The 18,724-nt window shown below is 56.6% G+C and overlaps 9 protein-coding genes across 9 annotated transcripts; 6 read left to right on the plus strand and 3 right to left on the minus strand.

Annotated features, from left to right (window-relative positions):
• Positions 1-339: 339 nt before the first annotated feature.
• Positions 340-1,958, plus strand: BDZ99DRAFT_498773 (homogentisate 1,2-dioxygenase; the record flags this gene model as incomplete). The annotated part of the gene is made up of 2 exons (XM_033723605.1): positions 340-651; positions 704-1,958. 2 exons carry the CDS (start codon positions 340-342, stop codon positions 1,862-1,864), a joined length of 1,473 nt encoding a protein of 490 aa, XP_033576361.1. The 3' UTR covers positions 1,865-1,958.
• Positions 1,959-2,306: 348 nt separating this feature from the next.
• BDZ99DRAFT_520755 (uncharacterized protein) lies at positions 2,307-3,411 on the minus strand (the record flags this gene model as incomplete). Its single annotated transcript, XM_033725558.1, has 5 exons — positions 2,307-2,636; positions 2,701-2,772; positions 2,881-2,984; positions 3,041-3,177; positions 3,278-3,411. 5 exons carry the CDS (start codon positions 3,409-3,411, stop codon positions 2,307-2,309), a joined length of 777 nt encoding a protein of 258 aa, XP_033576362.1.
• A 348-nt stretch (positions 3,412-3,759) lies between these two features.
• BDZ99DRAFT_509006 (MFS general substrate transporter) lies at positions 3,760-5,862 on the plus strand (the record flags this gene model as incomplete). The annotated part of the gene is made up of 6 exons (XM_033724376.1): positions 3,760-4,004; positions 4,056-4,164; positions 4,219-4,390; positions 4,442-4,701; positions 4,810-5,431; positions 5,488-5,862. The coding sequence occupies 6 exons, from the start codon at positions 3,760-3,762 to the stop codon at positions 5,637-5,639; spliced, it is 1,560 nt and encodes a 519-aa protein (XP_033576363.1). The 3' UTR covers positions 5,640-5,862.
• Positions 5,863-7,784: 1,922 nt separating this feature from the next.
• On the plus strand, positions 7,785-9,886 carry BDZ99DRAFT_443649 (uncharacterized protein). The gene is made up of 4 exons (XM_033717862.1): positions 7,785-8,303; positions 8,413-9,182; positions 9,245-9,424; positions 9,489-9,886. The coding sequence occupies exons 1-4, from the start codon at positions 7,795-7,797 to the stop codon at positions 9,590-9,592; spliced, it is 1,563 nt and encodes a 520-aa protein (XP_033576364.1). The 5' UTR covers positions 7,785-7,794; the 3' UTR covers positions 9,593-9,886.
• Positions 9,882-11,158, minus strand: BDZ99DRAFT_443650 (alpha/beta-hydrolase; the record flags this gene model as incomplete). The annotated part of the gene is made up of 1 exon (XM_033717863.1): positions 9,882-11,158. The coding sequence occupies exon 1, from the start codon at positions 10,767-10,769 to the stop codon at positions 9,882-9,884; it is 888 nt and encodes a 295-aa protein (XP_033576365.1). The 5' UTR covers positions 10,770-11,158.
• Positions 11,159-11,756: 598 nt separating this feature from the next.
• BDZ99DRAFT_520759 (uncharacterized protein) lies at positions 11,757-13,757 on the minus strand (the record flags this gene model as incomplete). The annotated part of the gene is made up of 1 exon (XM_033725559.1): positions 11,757-13,757. One exon carries the CDS (start codon positions 13,755-13,757, stop codon positions 11,757-11,759), a length of 2,001 nt encoding a protein of 666 aa, XP_033576366.1.
• A 188-nt stretch (positions 13,758-13,945) lies between these two features.
• BDZ99DRAFT_571233 (Metallo-hydrolase/oxidoreductase) lies at positions 13,946-15,166 on the plus strand. The gene has a single exon (XM_033728069.1). The coding sequence runs from the start codon at positions 14,196-14,198 to the stop codon at positions 15,141-15,143; it is 948 nt and encodes a 315-aa protein (XP_033576367.1). The 5' UTR covers positions 13,946-14,195; the 3' UTR covers positions 15,144-15,166.
• A 235-nt stretch (positions 15,167-15,401) lies between these two features.
• Positions 15,402-16,568, plus strand: BDZ99DRAFT_417287 (uncharacterized protein). Its single transcript, XM_033716816.1, has 2 exons — positions 15,402-15,681; positions 15,746-16,568. The coding sequence occupies exons 1-2, from the start codon at positions 15,478-15,480 to the stop codon at positions 16,520-16,522; spliced, it is 981 nt and encodes a 326-aa protein (XP_033576368.1). The 5' UTR covers positions 15,402-15,477; the 3' UTR covers positions 16,523-16,568.
• A 441-nt stretch (positions 16,569-17,009) lies between these two features.
• On the plus strand, positions 17,010-18,632 carry BDZ99DRAFT_498779 (FAD/NAD(P)-binding domain-containing protein; the record flags this gene model as incomplete). Its single annotated transcript, XM_033723606.1, has 5 exons — positions 17,010-17,045; positions 17,113-17,667; positions 17,730-18,046; positions 18,120-18,393; positions 18,465-18,632. The coding sequence occupies 5 exons, from the start codon at positions 17,010-17,012 to the stop codon at positions 18,591-18,593; spliced, it is 1,311 nt and encodes a 436-aa protein (XP_033576369.1). The 3' UTR covers positions 18,594-18,632.
• Positions 18,633-18,724: the final 92 nt, after the last annotated feature.

An 18,724-nucleotide genomic window follows, 5' to 3' on the forward strand; every position in this document is an offset into this window, starting at 1 on the left:
GAAGGGTAATAAATTCGCGAACAACTAGAGATGCGGAGGCATATATGAGCCTTAGTAAAAACGTAGGCATTGCACTTCAGGGTTTTTCAGTCTTATTTCACGAATCTCTTCGGTCGACTCATTCTCTCGGTATCCAGAGTCAATCAGGATGCGGGGGTGTTCCATCCACCTATTGTGGTGCCCCTCCTTAACCACTTTGGTGGCTATCCGCTACCCCACCAACCCCACATTCATCTTAGGCTAATATACAACACAAATAAACACTGAGCCAATGTATACGAATCAATCCCTCAATATTATCTCTTCTCATTTTGTGTGTAGCATTACATCACATCGACCATGCCTACCGATGTGTCAAATCCCAAGGAGTATCAGGATATTTTTCACTGGGCTGAGACGCAGAAAAATGGGACCATCCCATCATTCGCCGCTCGGAAGAATGATCCTTACGAGTACATGCCCGGGTTGGGCAATTCCTTTGAATCTGAAGCTATTCCCGGTACCGTTCCACGGGGTCAAAATAGCCCCAGATGCGTTCGCTTCGGATTATACGCCGAGCAACTGACAGCCTCTGCTTTCGTTGCGCCGAGGCATTCCAACAAGAAGGCGTGGTTGTATCGTGCACGGCCTGCAGTTGCTCACCAAGGCTTTGTAAGTAGTTTACTGTACCAATTCATATATTTCAAACTAATCATGGCCGTAGACTGATATGCCCGACAATCCTGATACAGAATCAAACTTCTTGCCAATTAATCCTCGGGTTCGCATCTCGCCAACTCAGCTAGCTTGGCTGCCTTTCGATCTCCCGGGGAGCCGCGACAAAGTTGACTTTGTTTCCGGTCTGAAGACAATCGCAGGTGCCGGCGACCCCATGCTGAGGGAAGGTCTGGCTACCCACGTCTATTTGTGCAATGAAAGCATGGAGAAGAGAGCCCTTGTGAACTCGGACGGCGATTATTGCATTGTGCCACAACAGGGCGCGCTAGACATTCAGACCGAGTTTGGACATCTTTATGTTCAACCCGGTGAGATCTGTGTCATCCAACGAGGCCAGCGCTTCAAAGTCAAGGTCGATGGCCCCACCCGAGGATATATTCTTGAGATCTGGGGTGCAAACTTTGAGCTTCCCGAGCTAGGTCCTCTAGGAGCCAACGGGCTCGCAAATGCTCGCGACTTCCTGCACCCCACGGCGGCCTACGAAGTCACGCAAAATGATCCCTGGGAGGTCATTTACAAACTTGGCGGAAAGTTTTTCAAGAGTACCCAGCAGCACTGCCCGTTCGATGTCATTGCGTGGCACGGCAACTACGTCCCATACAAGTACGATCTCACCAAATTTGTAAACGTGGGATCTATCTCAGTGGACCACATTGACCCATCGATCTTTTGTGTCTTGACCGCGAAGTCGCGCGATCCGACGGCTCCGCTGGCAGATGTTTTGATATTTTCACCTCGCTGGGACGTTGCATCTCACACGTATCGGCCACCTTACTATCATCGCAATGCGGCATCTGAACTCATGGGCCTCATATATGGAGAATACGGCGGCCGATCGGACGATTTCCAGCCAGGCGGCATTTCGTATGAATGCGGCATGGTACCACACGGTGTTGCATATGAAGAGTTTTTTGAAGCTTCGAAGGCAGACCCTCCAGCCATGCAAATCTCTAAGGGTTCCATAGCTTTCATGTTTGAAAGTAACAAGCCGTTCACTATCACAGACTACGCGTGGAATAGCAAGAAGAAGCATGAACACGAGCCAAAAATGTGGGACAATCTGGTGGATAACTTCTCAGGGCACAAGGAAGAAGTCGAGAAAATTATGGCTAGCTTGAAGAGCGTCACCATCAATCAAGGGAAATGATCGGTCGGTGGATTGTTTCTGACTTACTCAGCTCAATCTTAAAATGAGGTTCCCTTTGAATGTTATTGTATAACGTATCCATGAAATACATTGCTCACATTGCACTTCTCCTCTTACGAAGATTGTGACTTGGAAACAGCGCTGTTACACGCGTACTTCATCCCAATAAGATTCATCACTCGGAGATAATCAGAGAAATTCAACCTGATATATGACCGCCTAGAACGCATGTTAGCTGCAAGCTTTGGGCTTCCTCCCTCCGCCATCTATAAACCCGGGGTTTCCGCCATCCAGCTCATAACCTTCTCCGCGGATATCTTGTTTGCTATCATAAGCTCGAATGCTTCAAAAGCATCATATATCCCCTTGCCGCGTAGGATTCTCACCCTAGACGGCTAATACTTTCGGCCGACTTGTTCAAAAGTCCACGCCATTATGGACCTCAGTCTCGTTGCCCCCTCGCTATCCCGGGCTCCTTTCCACCATGGAACTTGAATTCAGGGGCGGTAAAAGTTTCCAAGTCGTATATAGTGCCAGCGACAGCCATCCCGACGTGGTGCCGCGGACTCGGTCTCGTTGGCGGCAGCGCGAGTGATATTGTTCCCCCTTCCTCGATCAGCTCTTCTAGGATCTTAATATCTGTACCCACGCAATCCAAGGCATGCATGAGCCGTTTAAGTGAAGGGATAACCCCTTTGGTCTTGCTTGTGACACTCCCGTCCTTATAATCAAATGCAAAGTTTGCGCCCGAAGACAGCAGATAGTCATGTTGCTGGCCATGGCGTCAGCCACAGACTGATGTGATGGGAGCTATAGATAAGCTCGGACTTGCGTACCTTCGAGGATGCAGTGACTATTATTGGGCTACGGCCACGGAATTTCGTAAATTGGATCGCCTGGATGCCGACCTAGCTTGATACGCCCCAGAGGAGGATTGGCCAGTCGCAGCCATTCTCCCATGGCAGGGGTAACGGAGGTATCATCTTGTTGTAAAGAGCATCACATGCCGTACGTACAGTCAGGGGACTTGTAGCAGCCTGCTCGTCAGTCAGGGGCTTTTCGTCGAAGGTCCAAGATGTGGCTGCTAGAGCTAAGAACTCCCGAGAAGCCCCATATTCGGCTGCACCGCACTTTCAGACAGCAATTTTTTTATGCGTATATGACAGCAAAACTTACGGGGTCCAATGCCTCTAGTTAATGTCACCACCTTGTCTCCAATCTTGAAACCAGGAATTTCAGGCCCGATGTCGACTACTCTTCCGACAGCATCGAATCCTTCTGCAGTATTGACAGCGGCGAAGAACTCTGGATGTCTGTGCAAAACCTAATGTTATAATTTGCGCAAGTAGCGACAACTCCGCTGCAACATGATTCGGTTGCAAGAGCACCGCCGGATTATTGTTCGTAACTTACTTGTAATCCCCCGCGTTCACAGCAACACGTATCATCCTTAACAACAGCTCGCCTTTAGAGGCACGGTAGCTACCCGGGACCGTCTTGATCTCCTGCGCCGCATTACCATTCACCCAGATCGCTTTGTGAGGCATTAGTACGACCGGCGCATGCGCGAGCAGAGGAACGAGCTTGTCGACTTTAGGTAGATCTACCCGATGTGCATATCAGATCACCTTACTAATACTTTTGACTCGATAAACATTCATTTGCAATACTGGAAGCGGGGATGCGGGGACTCCGCTACTACTGCAGCATTGGTTGTTGACCTTGTGGGGTTGTCCTGTGGGGTAAGCCAAGGATGAGGGTCAGGGTCATGTATTGCCCCGCATGTATGCATCTTGCTGCGTTGATTGTGTATAAAATCAGGAGATGCCTTTTTAGGGAAGCCTAAGTGCCCATGCAAAAAATTTCCTTTGTTTTGAAACCCTCTGCAGTCCAAAATGGCCTTTGGCATTCTCGAAACCTCACGTCTGGAGCATACCCCAGGAACCAGTCTTCTAGAGACGGGTGCTCTTAACGAGACAGTCAACACTGCGGCTCTGAAGAAAGGCTCTGGCAGACATGCGACTACGATTCTGGTACCGCAGCCCTCCAATGATCTCAACGATCCTCTCCGCTGGCCGCTGTGGCAGCGAGATCTCCTGTTTGCGTTATTTCTCTACTGCACTATATTGTGTGTTGGAGGGTGAGCCTACGAACGCAGCTCTCTGCGGAACTAGAGCTAATAGCATCACAGGATTGGTCCTTTACTCTCTGCATCTGCCGCGGTGCTGGTTGAAGAGTTCCATATCGATTTCACCAAAGTAACGCTTCTTAGTGGATATCAGCTCTGTGCTGTTGGCGGTGTGAGTGGACAACCGTAAAAATTTCTTGCACAGCTCATTGACCCTAAAACCCAGGTCGGCATTTTCATTTCAGCTTTGAGTCACAAATACGGCAAACGTCCTGGATTTCTTTTATCCATCCTCTTTGCCTTCGTCGGGACGCTGTGGGGTGGAGCTGCTCAATCTTATAGCTCTTTGCTAGGCGCCAGGATCGTCCAGGGACTCGGCGTTGCAATGTGGGAAGCAGGTACGTAATGTGTTCGTGAGGTACCTTTCAGTTAGTTAATGGCGTCTGAAGTTTTGTTCGCCGTAATCGGAGACCTCTACTACGTCCACGAGCGCGGTGCCCGAACGGCCGCAATTACGATAGCAATATCCGGCCTCTCGAATCTTCCGGCTGTCTTGTCGGGGCTGATCACAATGAGACTAGGCTGGAGGTGGATGTTCTGGATGATGGCGATCTTCTTGGGCATCGCTCTTGTCCTCCTCTCCATTTTCGGCTGGGAGACGGCTTTCAACAGGGCTTCGATCTACAACACAGATACTGCGTCTACCGATGTGACTTCCTCTTGACCCGTATGTATAGAGCCGAGCTGACTATTGAATCAGAACATCGGCGACCTTGGAGCTGTCAGTGCCACAAAGGCAGAGACGACTGAGATAGAGAATGTGCGCGAGGAAGAAGCCGTCGCAATCCGCCCACGCAGATCCTTCCTCCGCCGCCTCGCTCCCTTCTCAGGGACCTATTCGGACACCAACTTGTTGACAATGATCATCCGACCGTTCCTCATCCTGGCCAACCCGGCCGTGATCTGGTCGACATTGCTCCTCTCCATCACGACAGCATGGTTTGTGGTCGTTAGCTTTATCATCGCTCAGATCTTCTCGGGCCCACCCTACTTCCTGAACCCTGAGGACATTGGATACATGTCCGCCGGCCCGACTGTCGGCGGCGTCCTGGGCTCCATCATCTGCGGCCTCATCTCCGACCCGATTGCAACAACGCTGGCGAAGAGAAACAAGGGAATATATGAACCGGAGTTCCGCTTGCTCCTGCTGGTATTCATGCTCGTAACCGCCTCGCTGGGGTTCTTTCTTTTCGGGAACCTTGTCGAGGCAGGCTACTCTCCTGCCGCCATTTCAGCCGTGTGGGGAGTCGCCACCATGTCGATACAGTTCTGCTCTGTTACTATAGGGACATATATGGTCGATGCCTATCGCGACATCTCCATCGAGGTTTTCATTATCGGAATGGTAACGAAGAACTTTGTGTTCTTTGGCCTTTCATGTGAGTGCTTTCGTCCCACGATACTGTAGAGCAGCAGCACTAACGATGCTTCGCAGTCGGCGTGAACGACTGGGTCACGGCGTGGGGGCCAGCAAGAGTGTTCAATACCATTGGTGGTATTCAGGCCGCCCTCTGCATTCTCTCTATACCGGTATGGATTTTCGGCAAGCAGTGGAGGGCGTACTTCCATGCGAAGCACATCTCTTGAGAATCTTTAGGCCGCGTGCCCATTTAGTTTCCTATGAAATGCAGTGCTCGGTCTCCGAGATAACCTCGCATGCAGTCAATGGTCATAACGGCTTCCACAAAAGTGCTCCCTTTATCTTTATAGCAAGAGCATATATTTGACAGCTTGTGAGACTGTCTACATGGACGTCGGTTCATCGTGTTCTATGATCTAGAGGTCTAGTTTAAGTAGCTGTAACAATTTTGCCGGGCTATCTGCTGCCCATGCTTACCCCTGCGACACTAGTATGGGTAAATAAAAGAACTCGTCCACTTTGATAGGGTTTTCCTTGTTGTCTCATAGCAAGGAGCGTGAGACAGCTGGACTGAATTTAGTGATTTTCGTTGGTTCTGCTTGGGGCTAGTCGGGCTGTTAGCGGGTGTTAGCGGACCACTGAAAATCACGGCCGAGTTCCAGGGTTTGCCGAGGCACAAAAACCCTGCTTATAATAGCGGTGTATAGTACTAGCTCTCTGCTTAATACAGCATAACTGAATGTCTCTTATACGATATCATACTAATCAGGCTAGACTTTATATGGGAGAGTGGTCTGTGGCTTCTCCAACCACCCTATATTGAGCTGTCTTGGGACAGGCTGGCTTACAAATCGGCGGCACGTGACCCAGCGTAAAGTGACTTTTTCTATACGGTCATAATACCCCCGGCCACCCGTATCACTAACCAGGTTGTACGGTAACCCTGGAATTCCTCGCCACCCGCTAGCCATGCAGTTCCCCACGGGCCTCCACTGGCTTTACCCCACAACCCATCTTCTGCGCTCTCTTGATACTATCCCTCCCCCACCGTGCACGCGTCCAATGTCTCTCATCGACCTGCTATCTCGACCGCCTGACATCTCCACCTCCACAACCAAGACCGGCCGGCCCAGAAAAGTCCACAAATGCCGTAGCTGCCACCGTGAGTTCAAGCGGAGCGAGCACTGTGCCCGCCACGAGCGAGTTCGTAAGTTGCACTTCCCGCTGGCCTCTCCGTCGCTCAAGGCCGGGCCTGACTTCTGGTGCAGACACTCAAGAGAAGCCGTTTGCCTGCCGCTTCTGCACGCGTCGCTACGGCCGCAAGCAAGTCTCCCCTCCGCTCTACGCTGCGGCCGCGCAAACACTGACCACGCCGTCCGTAGAGACCTTGTCCAGAGGCACGAAAGGTCCATCCACCCGCTCGACACCGCGGCCGCTCCGCCCGCCGGGCAACGACCGCAGCTCGATAGCAGCGACGTTGCCATCAATGTCGGCCGTCTGCCTGCGCTCTCGGACCAGCCCCCGGAGGACGCCCCTCTGTCTGGGGGGATGAACCCGCATCCCAACTCCATGCGACACGCGGCGGAGCTGGCATCATTTTGCCAGCCTACCGAAGCGGGCGGCGAAGTGGCCATGGGCCGCTCAAAGCTCGGCCGGCTTCATCCCCCGGCAAATCCATCGGGTACAGCCATGGAGCCAGCAAACGACCGCCACGACCAGCCGGAGCTCACTCCAAGCACTTCGCATGCATCAGGAAGCACGGCGTCCCCTACACAGCCTAACCGACAGGCGGATGCCTACTTCGATCTCGGCTCTGGCTTGGACTTCTCCATCGACGGGGCTCTGGACACGGACCTCGACTCGTTCCAAGACGCACGGCCCACCAACTGCACGCCAGACAACTTGGCCCAGTTCCAGTCCATCATGCCCGGCAACATGCCCGACCAAGACGCCCTAGTATCTCCGTTACAGCAACAGCAACAGCAGCAGCCGCCTGGGGACATGGTCGAGCAGCAGGACATCAGCCCGCCGCAGCCGTTTGACTTGTGGGCCAACATGGACCTGGGCACCGGAGGAGATTTCAACGTCTTTCAAGACCTGGCCTTCATGACCAACGTCGCATTCAGCCCAGAGGACGAGCAGACGGCGCATAACAAGCTGCCGCAGCAGGCTTTCCGCCCGTCACACCTTGGGGCGTCCGGTTCCGAGTACTCGTCCGCAGCTAACCAGCCCGCCGAAAGTAGGAAGCCAGACGTACAGCGATACCCTCTCGGGTTCGCAAACGAACACACCAGCGATCAATTTGCTAGTTTGCCTCATATATTATGGGACAGCGCCGTCCATTTGCCAAAACAGAGCGTCAACGACGTAGCGTACCAAGAGATGCGTAGAGACATGCAGAGCCGACTTAACACAAGCGAAGGCAGTGAAACGCCCCTTCCAAGTGCCAAGGACATGCAAAGATTTGTCATGAGTTACATAAATTGCTTCCACCGCCACCTCCCCATCATCCACTTCGCTTCCTTTGACCTGCATACCACGCCGAGCCCTTTAACATTCGCCGTATGCGCCATAGGGGCGCTCTACCGACTCGATCGGAAGTGGTCTAATAGCCTGTTCCAGCTCGCCACGCAGATGCTGGAAGTATCTTCGATCCCGAAAACGCTCGGCGCATCGTTGGCTCCGAGTCCGTTGTGGATTGCGCAGACACGCATCCTGTTGAGCATATTCGGCATGTTTGGCGGGAAGCCGGCTGTTGCGAGGGCGGGGATCTCGAAGCTGGGGTTTTTCATGATGGATTACTCGGCGCGGAGGACGGCGCTGCTCGCGGATACGAGACGGGATGAGGATTTGACCTGGGAGGAATGGATCTCCAAGGAGTCGAGTAAAAGGTAAGGTACCGTGAGCCCTTTTCTGAATTCATCACCCAGCTCCCTAGTCCATCCCAGAAGTCATATTCGGTTTACCCTTGGCATTACGTGGCTGTTCTAACGAGATAAGGGTTCTCTGCTCCTTCTTCATCCTCAGCGACATGATTTCCATAACGTACGGCGTGACACCTGGGTTTACGACGACCCACGACCTCGTCATCGAGATGCCATGCGAAGAGAAGCTCTGGAATGCTCTTTCGACCGAACAGTGGACCAGTCTGAGAGCCTCTCAAGTTTCGAGCCCAATCAAAACCATACGCGAGGCTATGGCGACACTGATCCTCGCTAGAAAGGAAGACAGCGCCAACGCCAGACCGCTCTACATTTCTGGATTCACGACCGTTGTCCTCATGCACGCGGTAAACGTGCACATGTGGACTCTACCGCAGTTCACACAGTCATTTAGCCAGGACGCGTCAGAAGTGGGTCCGGACGGGTCGCTCCAGGCTATACTGCTGTCGGCAGCATCGACGGCGCTCGCAAGGTGCCACCGCGCGCTCACCCAGGGCCACGCCGAGGACCCCGGTTCCACGTGGAGCGAAAGCGAAGGCCCGCTCATGTTCAACTGCAGAGCGCTGCTGCGGATCGCGTACAATCGAACCTTTACTGATTTCGCGGCTTTCAACCGCATGGTGCTGCTCGCGGACAATCCCCAGGAAGTCAAGCAAGCGTTGGCCGTGTACGTTTCTGCAAAGCAGCAGCGTAGCCATCACCACACCAAGGCCGTTGCCAAGGCGTTCGAAGGCTTACTTGCGCCGGTGAAGATTGGCTTGATGCTGGTTAGGAAGACGGCCGCGTTCAATTGGAGCGTCGAGCACGCCGTCGCGGGCTGGGATAGTGGTAAGTACAGGCCCTTTGAATGCGTATTCCTCCTGCAACCGTCGAGTAACCCTCTACCATAGCACTGTTCCTCACGAAATGGATCCACACGGTGGAAAAATCGTCGGCTGCGCAGGCTCCTGACGAAGAGGAGCGCAAGATTCTGGAACAGGTCAAAGAGCTCCTCGCAGAGGTCGAGAGCGATTATTCCGGGGACACGTCGCTGGCCGCGGCGGTCGCAACGACGTGGGCCAGCCTTCTTGGTAAGTCACATGTTTAGCTGCGGGCGGTCGCGGGTACTTGCACTTGCATTCTAACTAGCTCTAGACGACGTGTGGGTGTGGGGCGTCACGCCCAGGATGGGCTCGGTGCTGCAAGAACTTGCAAATCAATTCGAGAAGGACTATCGTAGCCAGGCCCGCGGCTCATGAACGGCTCTGTCCAGCGCATCGCCAACACGATTGCGGCCGTGGATGCCCAGGGGCTGATGTTCGTCCAGGCCCTGTGAACCGCCGACCTTTGATCCGATGGATCCGCTGGACAGCCGTTCGAACCATGGTGCCGTGCGTTTATAAGACGCATTTTGGGAGCGTTAGTCCGCTAGTTGCGGTAGAGCACACGAATCAAGGCAACGGAGACACTACTAGACGAAACACAGATCAACGGTGATGACATGGACGGTGAATGTACCACGCGGGTGAGCACGACACGCAACTACTTTCATTGGACCTTGCCGACACCTAGCCCGCCCAACCCGTCGACGAAATCGAAAAACAGCCTCTGACAGTCCTCGGCCATCTCCACGTAGATCTCATGCCCGCGGCCATTGACCACCTCCAGCCTGGCACCGGCAACCTGCTCAGCCAACGCCCGCTGTTCGGGCAGCGTCGTCGCGGCGCTGTTCGCCGGCGCCAGGATCAGCATCGGCACGTCGATGTCCTTCAGGTACGGCCGCGCGTCCAGCGTGCTGAGGAACTGCGCGTAGCCCGCGAGGCCCTCGCTGCTCGACACGGCCACCAGGTCGAGCCACGCCTTGAGAGCCGCCGGATCCGGACTCGCGACCGTCCCCGAGAGGCTCGCCAGCGCCTCGGCCCACCCGCGAGCACCCATCGCGCGACACGCCGCGGGCCAGCTGGTGTGGCCGAAGGCGAAGAGCTCCAGCGCCGGCGGCGGCAGGTGCGTCGGCGCCGCGATGACGGTCAGCGAGAGCAGCCGCTGCGGGTGCCGGGCGGCGAAGGCCTCGCCGAGCATGCCGCTCGTCGACTCGCCGATGAAGTGGCACCGGGCGACGCCCAGCGCGTCGAGCGTTTGCACCATCTCGAGCAGCAGCGTGTCGAGCGAGTAGTCGTAGCCATCGTCCGCGTCCGCCAGCGGGTAGCTGGACAGGCCGTGGCCGCGTAGGTCGCGCCGCACGACGCGGAACCCGCGCGCGACGAGCGCGGCGGCCCAGTGCTGCCAGTGCGCCGCGGTGCGGCAGAAGCCGTGCTGGATGAGAACCGTCTCCCTGGCTCCAGGCCCGGCACGGTCGTCGTCGTCGACGACGATGTGTGTCCGCTGCCCGTTTGGGTGCTCAACGAACGTGTTGCCGGCACTGTCGGCTGTCTGCATTGCTGCTAGCTGGCTGCGGTAGTTGGGGGGAGGGGACTCGACAACCCTTGCGGATTGGAACTGAAAATACACAGATTGATGGCGATTGCTGAGGTTAGATGCGCGGCCGATTCCTGGGGACTAACCGGCCGCAAAACTGCAGTTGGCGGCCGTGTTAAGGACGCCCGCCACCCTGCGTACACCACACCCCCTCCTGGCTTGGTACGCTTCCTCGCGTGTACCACCCCCCCTCTCCCCCGGGGCGAGGTGCCGCTGTGCTGTTTTCTCGGGCTGCGCGTCGTGCTACGCTACTTCGTCCGGTTGTGCTCCAAGCTGTTTGGAGGTCTGCGACCCCCAGGACTCGAGCGTCCGTGAACGGTATGGCGGCTTGTGGCACCGTGGGAGGTGGGGAGGTGGGGTGGTTTTTGCATGCGGGGGCCACGCAAATCGTGGAGATGCGGGGTTTGCGGGGTCACTTTGAGGGGTGGGGTGGGGTGGGGTATCTCCAGGACCTGCCCAGCGGACTTGTCGCGGATGGAATCGCGGCCCCCAAGCAATGCGACTGTTGCTTCTCGCTTCCCTTGTGTCCCTTTTACGGACCGGGGGTGTTGAAGGTTTTTGTTAACCGCCTCTGAATTAGCGGTATCGGGATTCGCTGGCAGCTGTTACATTACTCTACGGTTTTATATCCAGGCCGTGACTTATTAGCCGTTGCTAGGAGGTACTTTGTCCCGTTTGTTGTCGACAACTGTAGGCCCTCGGCTGTCTCGCGCCTTTGATGGTACTAAACCCTGAACCCCGTGCGAGTCCGGGGATAGCTATGCTGAAATCAGATAATCTTGTTAACTAGTTACATATCGATGATTTTGGAAAATCTATCGTGTGCCATTCCAGCAACATCCGTGACGCCGTCTCGATACAAAACACAGCAACACGACACCTATGACTATTAATCCCACCCCAAGGTGCGCAAAAAACTCCAGGCGCGCGCGCCACACGGGTATTCCGCTACCGCGCGAACGCGAGTCTCTCGCTCGGCCAGTCGATAAACTCGAACGGCGCCTCCGACTCCGCCCGTGCGCTGAACGCCGCGGGTACCACCACACTCCCGGCCGACAGCATGCCCGGCGTGTCTGGCGACTTGGCACAGTCCGATAGCTCGTCGGGGCCTGGCATGGCCTGCTCTACGAAACCCAGGGCCACGGTATCTGCGTTCGCCGCGGTGCCCCCGCTGCAGATCGAGGAGCTGGGCGTGGGGAAGCTCAGTGCAGCCGCGTGAGACGCGCCGTCGAGGCTGGTCGCTGGGCTCGATGCCGCTTCTGGCGTCGCTGTCGTGAGGGACGCGGGCGAGGCGAGCAGGCCAGTGTCCATGGCGTCCAACTGCACCCGCTGGTAGCGGATTGGCGCGGTATGGGCTTCTTGGCGGGTGTCCATTCTCGTGTCGGCGCTCCAGTCGTCGTCGGTGGGGGGAGGCGGCCGCGGCGAGAGCCCTGTCGCCAGCGCGACGGTGAAGTCGAGATGCGGCGGGAGATGGCCCAGCCCGAATGTGGCTGAGTAGCGGCGAAGGAGGCCGAGGACGTGAGATGACAGGTTGGGACCCATTCCAAGGCTGGTGGCCACGTTGGCGGCGCTCTCGGGGCGGGGCAAGTATAGCTGGAGAACCATGGCCGCGGCGGCTAAGGCGAAGTGCAGATTGTATACCTGCAGCTGATGGATGTTGTTGGCGAGTTGTGGTTCCTCGCGCGACATGTTGAGTTGACAATGGCCGGGAAGCTCCCGGCTCAGCTTCACCAGGCGGTCGGAGAATTCAGCGTAGAGCTCAGATGCGTGTTCCTGCTGGATACCGCTGCATATAACGTCGTTGAGAAACACGTGGATCTTCCCCAGCTCCGTGAAAGTGCTGTTCCATCTCAGGGGCTGCCGTCTCGCGGCGTTGGACAGGTGGGGAGGAGCAGCCCACACGTCCCACTCCTCCAGCATGTCTTCGTCTAGACGGTCCAGGCCGCGAACGAACTCTTTCCGCAGCTGCGGCGGACGGCCAAGCCTGGCCGAGTACAAGGTGTCGAGAATGAAGCATCCTAGCAGGATGTGCTTCCCCTTGGGACAGGGAGCGTGTGGTGCTGCCTGGCTATCAAGGGGGCGGCGCACTTGGTGCAGCCCGATGTGGTACGCGATTTGGATGGCCTGCCCGACCAAGAGTGAGGCCGTGGCCCAGAAGCCCGCGCTGAACCTGACGAGGCTCAGCAGGAGCAGCGCCTGGGCGTGTCCCAGCTCGCAGCTCTCCACCTCGTCGGGTACCAGGCCTCTTGCCACGCGGTAGAAGTGGTCTCGGTCGCATGAAGACGTTGTGCTCTGGCTCGATGCCAGAGCGAGAACGGCCCATAGCGCGGCAGTTGCTCCAGGACTACGCGAGGTGCCCGCATCGTTGATGCCGCTCGCCGAGTAGGTGTGCGCCGCGCGGTAGACGTCAACCCGGCTGAGGATGGGTAGCCAGCTTTGGGTGTATGCAAAGTAGGTGTCGATGAGGCCCCAGGCATCCGGTGGCAGCGCCGGCGGCTGGCCAACCTTCTCGGGCTGCGGCTCGGGCCGCAAACGAGCTGCAAGCTGGTCCCTGGCGATGAGGTGGGCCAGCACGGCTTTCACGCTGCCGCTGCACCTTGGAGCGCCGCACGGCGGGTACTGGCACGTGCGGCCCGACGAGAGACAGCGGGCGCAGCTAGGCAGCTCGCCGTCGCAGCGTGTGCGCTTGATGCGACATCTCTCGCAGGCTTTCTTGACGCGCGCACGCCGGCCGTCTGCAGGTTTCCGCTTCGCCGCCCGCTTGGCCGTGCCGGCCGAGGTGGCGTCGGCGTGGACGTCCTGATTCTTCTCCTCGATACCATCGTTCTGGATGCAGCTACGCAGGTGTGCGTGGTCGTCGACGTGGTCGTCGTGGTCGCAGTCATGGCAACCGCTGTGGTCGTTAGCTAGCGCGGCTTCTCCTGTCGGCCGAGTGACGAAGGGCGCCATTGTCGGCACTGCGGAGGGTTCCGGCATCCCGGGGGCGGGGCTGGCATGGATGGTGCAGTCGGGAGTCAGGCTTCTGACGTTGCCGGCCGCGTTCTAGTGCAGCGCTTGCTCATATAGCTTCCCTCCTCCACGTTATGTCAACTCTCCGCTCCGCCCCTCCTCCTGCTGCTGTCTGCTCGCATGGGCCCGTGTCAGGGGCGCTGGGGCTGCCAGTATGTGGGGACTTCAGCTCACCCGTCCAATCCCTCTAGCTACCCCACATGCGCCCGTTTTCTGTGGGAAACAACAAGCATTTCTGCTCTTGCAATAACCCACTGTCCATAACATGTTTCATGCTATCTATGGCGATGCTGCTCGCCTCTTCCCCATCTCTCCACCTCTGTATTCAACATTGCGCCTCACTCTCCGGCGAGGCCAGCCTCCACGGCCGCCTTTGCCATGAACAGCTCCTCCGCACCTGCGCTGCCCGCCTGCCCGCGTGGCCAGAAGTTCGTCACCATATCTCCGCTAACAAGCGGCTTCATTACCCTCCCTGAAAGATCCTTCGTCTCACCGGCCGACTCCGGAGCGGTGAGGACAGTGCCCTCCATGGCATTCCTAATCACGCACCCAGGCCTGGCGGATGGGAGCAGCAAGCCATTCTACCTGATGTTTGACTTGGGCCTTCGCTCCGACCTCAATCGATACACGCCTATGCAGCAAGCCCACTTACGGAACCGACAGCCCTATCAGCTCGGGCCGAGCGTAGCAAGACAGCTGGCCGATGGAGGCATCGCGGCGACGGAAATCGACGCCATTGTCATCAGCCACATGCATTATGACCACCATGGCGACCTGGAGGACTTTCCCACATCCGAAGTGATTGTGGGCCACGGCGCGTGGGACATTACAGCCCACGGTCTCCCGAGCAAAGGCACACACCAGCACTTTGACCCACATGTCTTGCCCAAAGAGCGTACCGTCGAGCTGCCGCCGGTGGGCAGCACCAGTGTAGCACCAGAGCAGAGGTGGAAATGGGACGCGCTGGGACCGCTCCCTGCGGCGATCGACCTGCTAGGGGACGGCTCCGTCTACGTGCTCGATTGTCCCGGCCACCTGCCAGGCCATGTGAATCTACTGTGCCGGACCGGGCCGACAAAGTGGGTTTGTCTATGTGGCGATGCGTTCCACGACCCGCGCCTGCTGAGCGGGGAAAGGGATTTAGGGTTTTGGGCTGATGAGGACGGGCACAGTCTGTGCATCCACTTGGATCCGGAGGGTGCGAGGGAGTCGATTGCGAGGTTGCGCATGCTGCAGCAGTTGGGTGGCATTCATGTAGTTGCCGCTCACGACGAGCATTGGCATAAGGCGAATCAGACGTACTTCTTCCCAAATACGCTGCCGTAGAGAGAGGTACTTCTATATGACACCACTGGTAGCTGCGAACTTCGTCTTGCAATAGTTGTCAAGTGTAGGCCTCATTTTTGTTTTTGCGCGTGCTGGTGACCGGTCCACGCGTCGCTGAAGTTTTGCCCCACGTCGAGGCTCCCTGTGGCCTACTCTACGGTATGTCCATGTAGTCCCTTAGTTCAACCCCACCTCTTCAATCGCCGACCCGCTAAAGCCAGCAAGGCTCCCCAGCGGCACCTACTAATTCCCAGCTCTACTAATTCCCCAGCTACGGCATTCGAATCTTTTTTGTTCGTAGCAAGAATTTCCCTGCCCGTCTGGTTGCTACATCATGGATTTCACAAACAAGAGCATTGGTTTCGTCGGGCTCGGCGTCATGGGATATCCCATGGTTGAGAACCTGGTCAAGAAGCTCCCGCAGTCGGTAAATGTGTACGTGTTTGATGTAGTGACCCAACCGATGCACATGTTGTCTTCACAGAGCAACGGCAAAGTCGAAGCTTGTGGAAGCGCAAAGGGTGTAGCAGAAAAAGCTGTACAGTTTCTCCCGTCTCCAAGTTAAAAGACGCACCAACGGCTAACACGAGACCACGCCACAGGACATCATCTTAACCATGCTGCCAGAAGGCTCACATGTGCGCTCGGTATACCTCACGCCCGACACGGGCATTCTCTCCGCCAACATTAACGGCAAGCTGCTCATTGACTGCTCCACCATCGACACGGCCACCTCGCTAGCCGTGGCATCAAGCATCAGGGAAAAGGACGCGTCCATCGCATTCTACGACGCCCCTGTCTCAGGAGGGAATCTGGGCGCCCAAAACGCCACTCTCACATTCATGGTCGGCTGTGCCCCCGATGACGTCCGTTTCGCGGGCATCCAGCACCTGCTAGCCATGATGGGCACGTCCGTCTTCGCGTGCGGTGGCCAGTCCCTCGGCCTCACGGCGAAGTTGTGCAACAACTACTGCTCCGGTTTGATTGCCATCGCGACGGCAGAAGCAATGAACATGGGCATCAAGTCGGGCATGAGCCCGCGCGTGCTGGCCGACATCTTCCACACTAGCACGGCGCAGAGCACCATCTGCGACAAGTGGAACCCTGTGCCGGGCATCTGCCCGGAGGCGCCGGCGAGCAAGGGCTACGCGGGCGGCTTCAAGGTCCAGCTAATGCGGAAGGACTTTATGCTGGCTGTGGACTCGGCGAAGCGCGTCGGCGCGACGCTGACGCTGGGAGAGGCGGGGCTGGAGACGTATACGGCGGCGATGAACGACGAGCGCTGCCGCGATCTCGACTCGCGAGTCGTGTTTAGATACATTGGCGGCGATGAGGACTGGGCTACAGGGAAAGCGTTTGGAGGGAGTGGACAACAGTAGCTGGGTAGGGCGGTATATGAAGTCCTGTATTGCATAGCTCTAGCACAAACATACAAGCTCGTGTCACTGTGCGCAAGTGAAATGTGGTATTCCCCGGCTACGTGCTAATCGATGCAGCCCCGTGTCTCCATGGCGGTGTTGGCCGGCCCCTTGCTGAGTAGCCGATTACTCAGCAGCTGTATCTCAGCTAGGAGGTAGCTTCCTCACCAACACCACTTACAATACAAAGGTACATATTCGCTTCCTGCATGCCGAGCTCTCACAGCGGAGCAGCCACAAAGATGGGGCACCACAGAGAGCTACTAACATCATGGCGTCTCGCCCCTCGCTGGCCTGGGGAAGCGTCCCGCGCTGGCCCCGCACTGCTTGCCCCTCCTGTGGCCCCGTCTGCTCTGCTTCGCTGTGGCGCAGTCGATAAAGATGCTGCTCTCTCCGACTGTTGCGTGGCCGGTACGGACATTGCCTTACTCCTCATTCTAGCGCAATTATGGCTGTTTCAAATAACACTGCCGGCTTTTCGAAGGTAACGAGCACCCATCCCTGCCCATCGCCCGATCAGTGTCGTGCCTCAGATTGACGGGCTATTCCAGGTCATCGTCGTAGGCGTCGGCCCCGCGGGACTGCTCCTGAGTCTTCTCCTAGCTAAACGGGGGATTCCCGTGACAATGCTTGAAATGGCCGACAAGCTGGACGAGAAGCCGCGCGCCACTCACTACGGCCCGCCGGCCATGTACGAGCTCAACCGCGCTGGCGTTGGCGATGAGGTCCGCGCCAAAGGCTTCGTTCCGCGCGTCGTCTGCTGGCGAAAGATAGACGGCACTATGCTGGCGGGCATCGACGGGAGTGTCCTGGACGGCGACCCGGACCGAATGGTATGCCTTCCCCTGAACAAGCTAGGGGCCATCTTGTACGAGCATGTGACGAAAGAGCCCACGGCGAAGATTCTTTTCAAGCACAACGTCATTGCTATTGGCCAGGACGACGACAAGGCCTGGGTGGACGTCCTGTCACCGGACGGGGAGTCGAGAATGGAGGCAGACTATATCATCGGCTGCGACGGAGCAAACAGCCAGATCCGCCGGTCGCTTTTTGGTGATAAGAACTTCCCCGGGCGGACATGGGATGAGCAGATTGTAGCAACGAATGTAAGGGCCGGTGCACTTCTTCTGGTGCATCCAACTGTCCGGCTAATCATGCCACTGGCTAGACGTACTACGACTTCACAAAGTTCGGTTACGAGGACGCCAATTTCATCATTCACCCAGAGCACTGGTACATGGCGTCGCGTATCTCGAATGATGGTCTATGGCGAGTCAGCTATGGCGAACTGCCCGGGTTGTCGCCGGAGGAGCTGGTTGCCCGCCAACCCATGAAGTTCAAGACAATGCTGCCTGGAAATCCGGAGCCGAGTGATTATAAGATTGCCAGCATCAGTCCGTATAAGATACACCAGCGGCTGGCCGAGAAGATGAGAGTTGGCCGTTTCCTATTGGCAGCAGACTCTGCACATCTTTGCAACCCTTTGTAAGTCTCCCGCGACATACACTTCCCCTTTCAGCATACAGCAGTCAGCCGAATGCTAACACACTGGCAATAGCGGCGGTCTAGGCCTTACCGGTGGTATAGTTGATGTGGGCGGACTTTATGACTGCCTTGTGGGCATCTACGACGGAGTGGCTACCCCAGACATTCTCGACATCTACAGCGATGTCCGAAGGGAGAAGTATACCAATATCATCGACCCCCTCTCCAGTGAGAACATCCGTCGTCTATTTGCACAGGACCCCGAAAAGGCTCTTGAGACGGACGAATTTCTGAAGCTTTGCCAAAGGACAGCAACAGACGTGGAGTTCTCGAAGGAATTCCAAACTGTGAGTGCATCAGAGAAAGCAACATAGACTGCAAACGGAGTGCCATACTGACTAAGTTCGAACCATTCTAGGGCATCAACTTTCTGAAATACGACTTTGCAAAGCATTACAGCAACGCAACAGGAGCAAAGGACGCAGCGGTGGGCGGCCACGGATTCTCTTCTTCGGGGTTGGCAGCGGCTGTGGGGGTCACTGATTAGACAACAAAAAAAGGCTTTCACGATGGAAGACTTAAATTGAAATGTTCTATTCGTAAACTCTCTCCGTGATGCTATCGTGACTGGAGGGTCCCTTTCCTCAAATCAGCACAGTAGAATTGATCAAGGCTACA

Source organism: Mytilinidion resinicola (assembly GCF_010093595.1).
Source record: "Mytilinidion resinicola strain CBS 304.34 unplaced genomic scaffold BDZ99scaffold_10, whole genome shotgun sequence".
Lineage (NCBI taxonomy): Eukaryota > Fungi > Ascomycota > Dothideomycetes > Mytilinidiales > Mytilinidiaceae > Mytilinidion > Mytilinidion resinicola.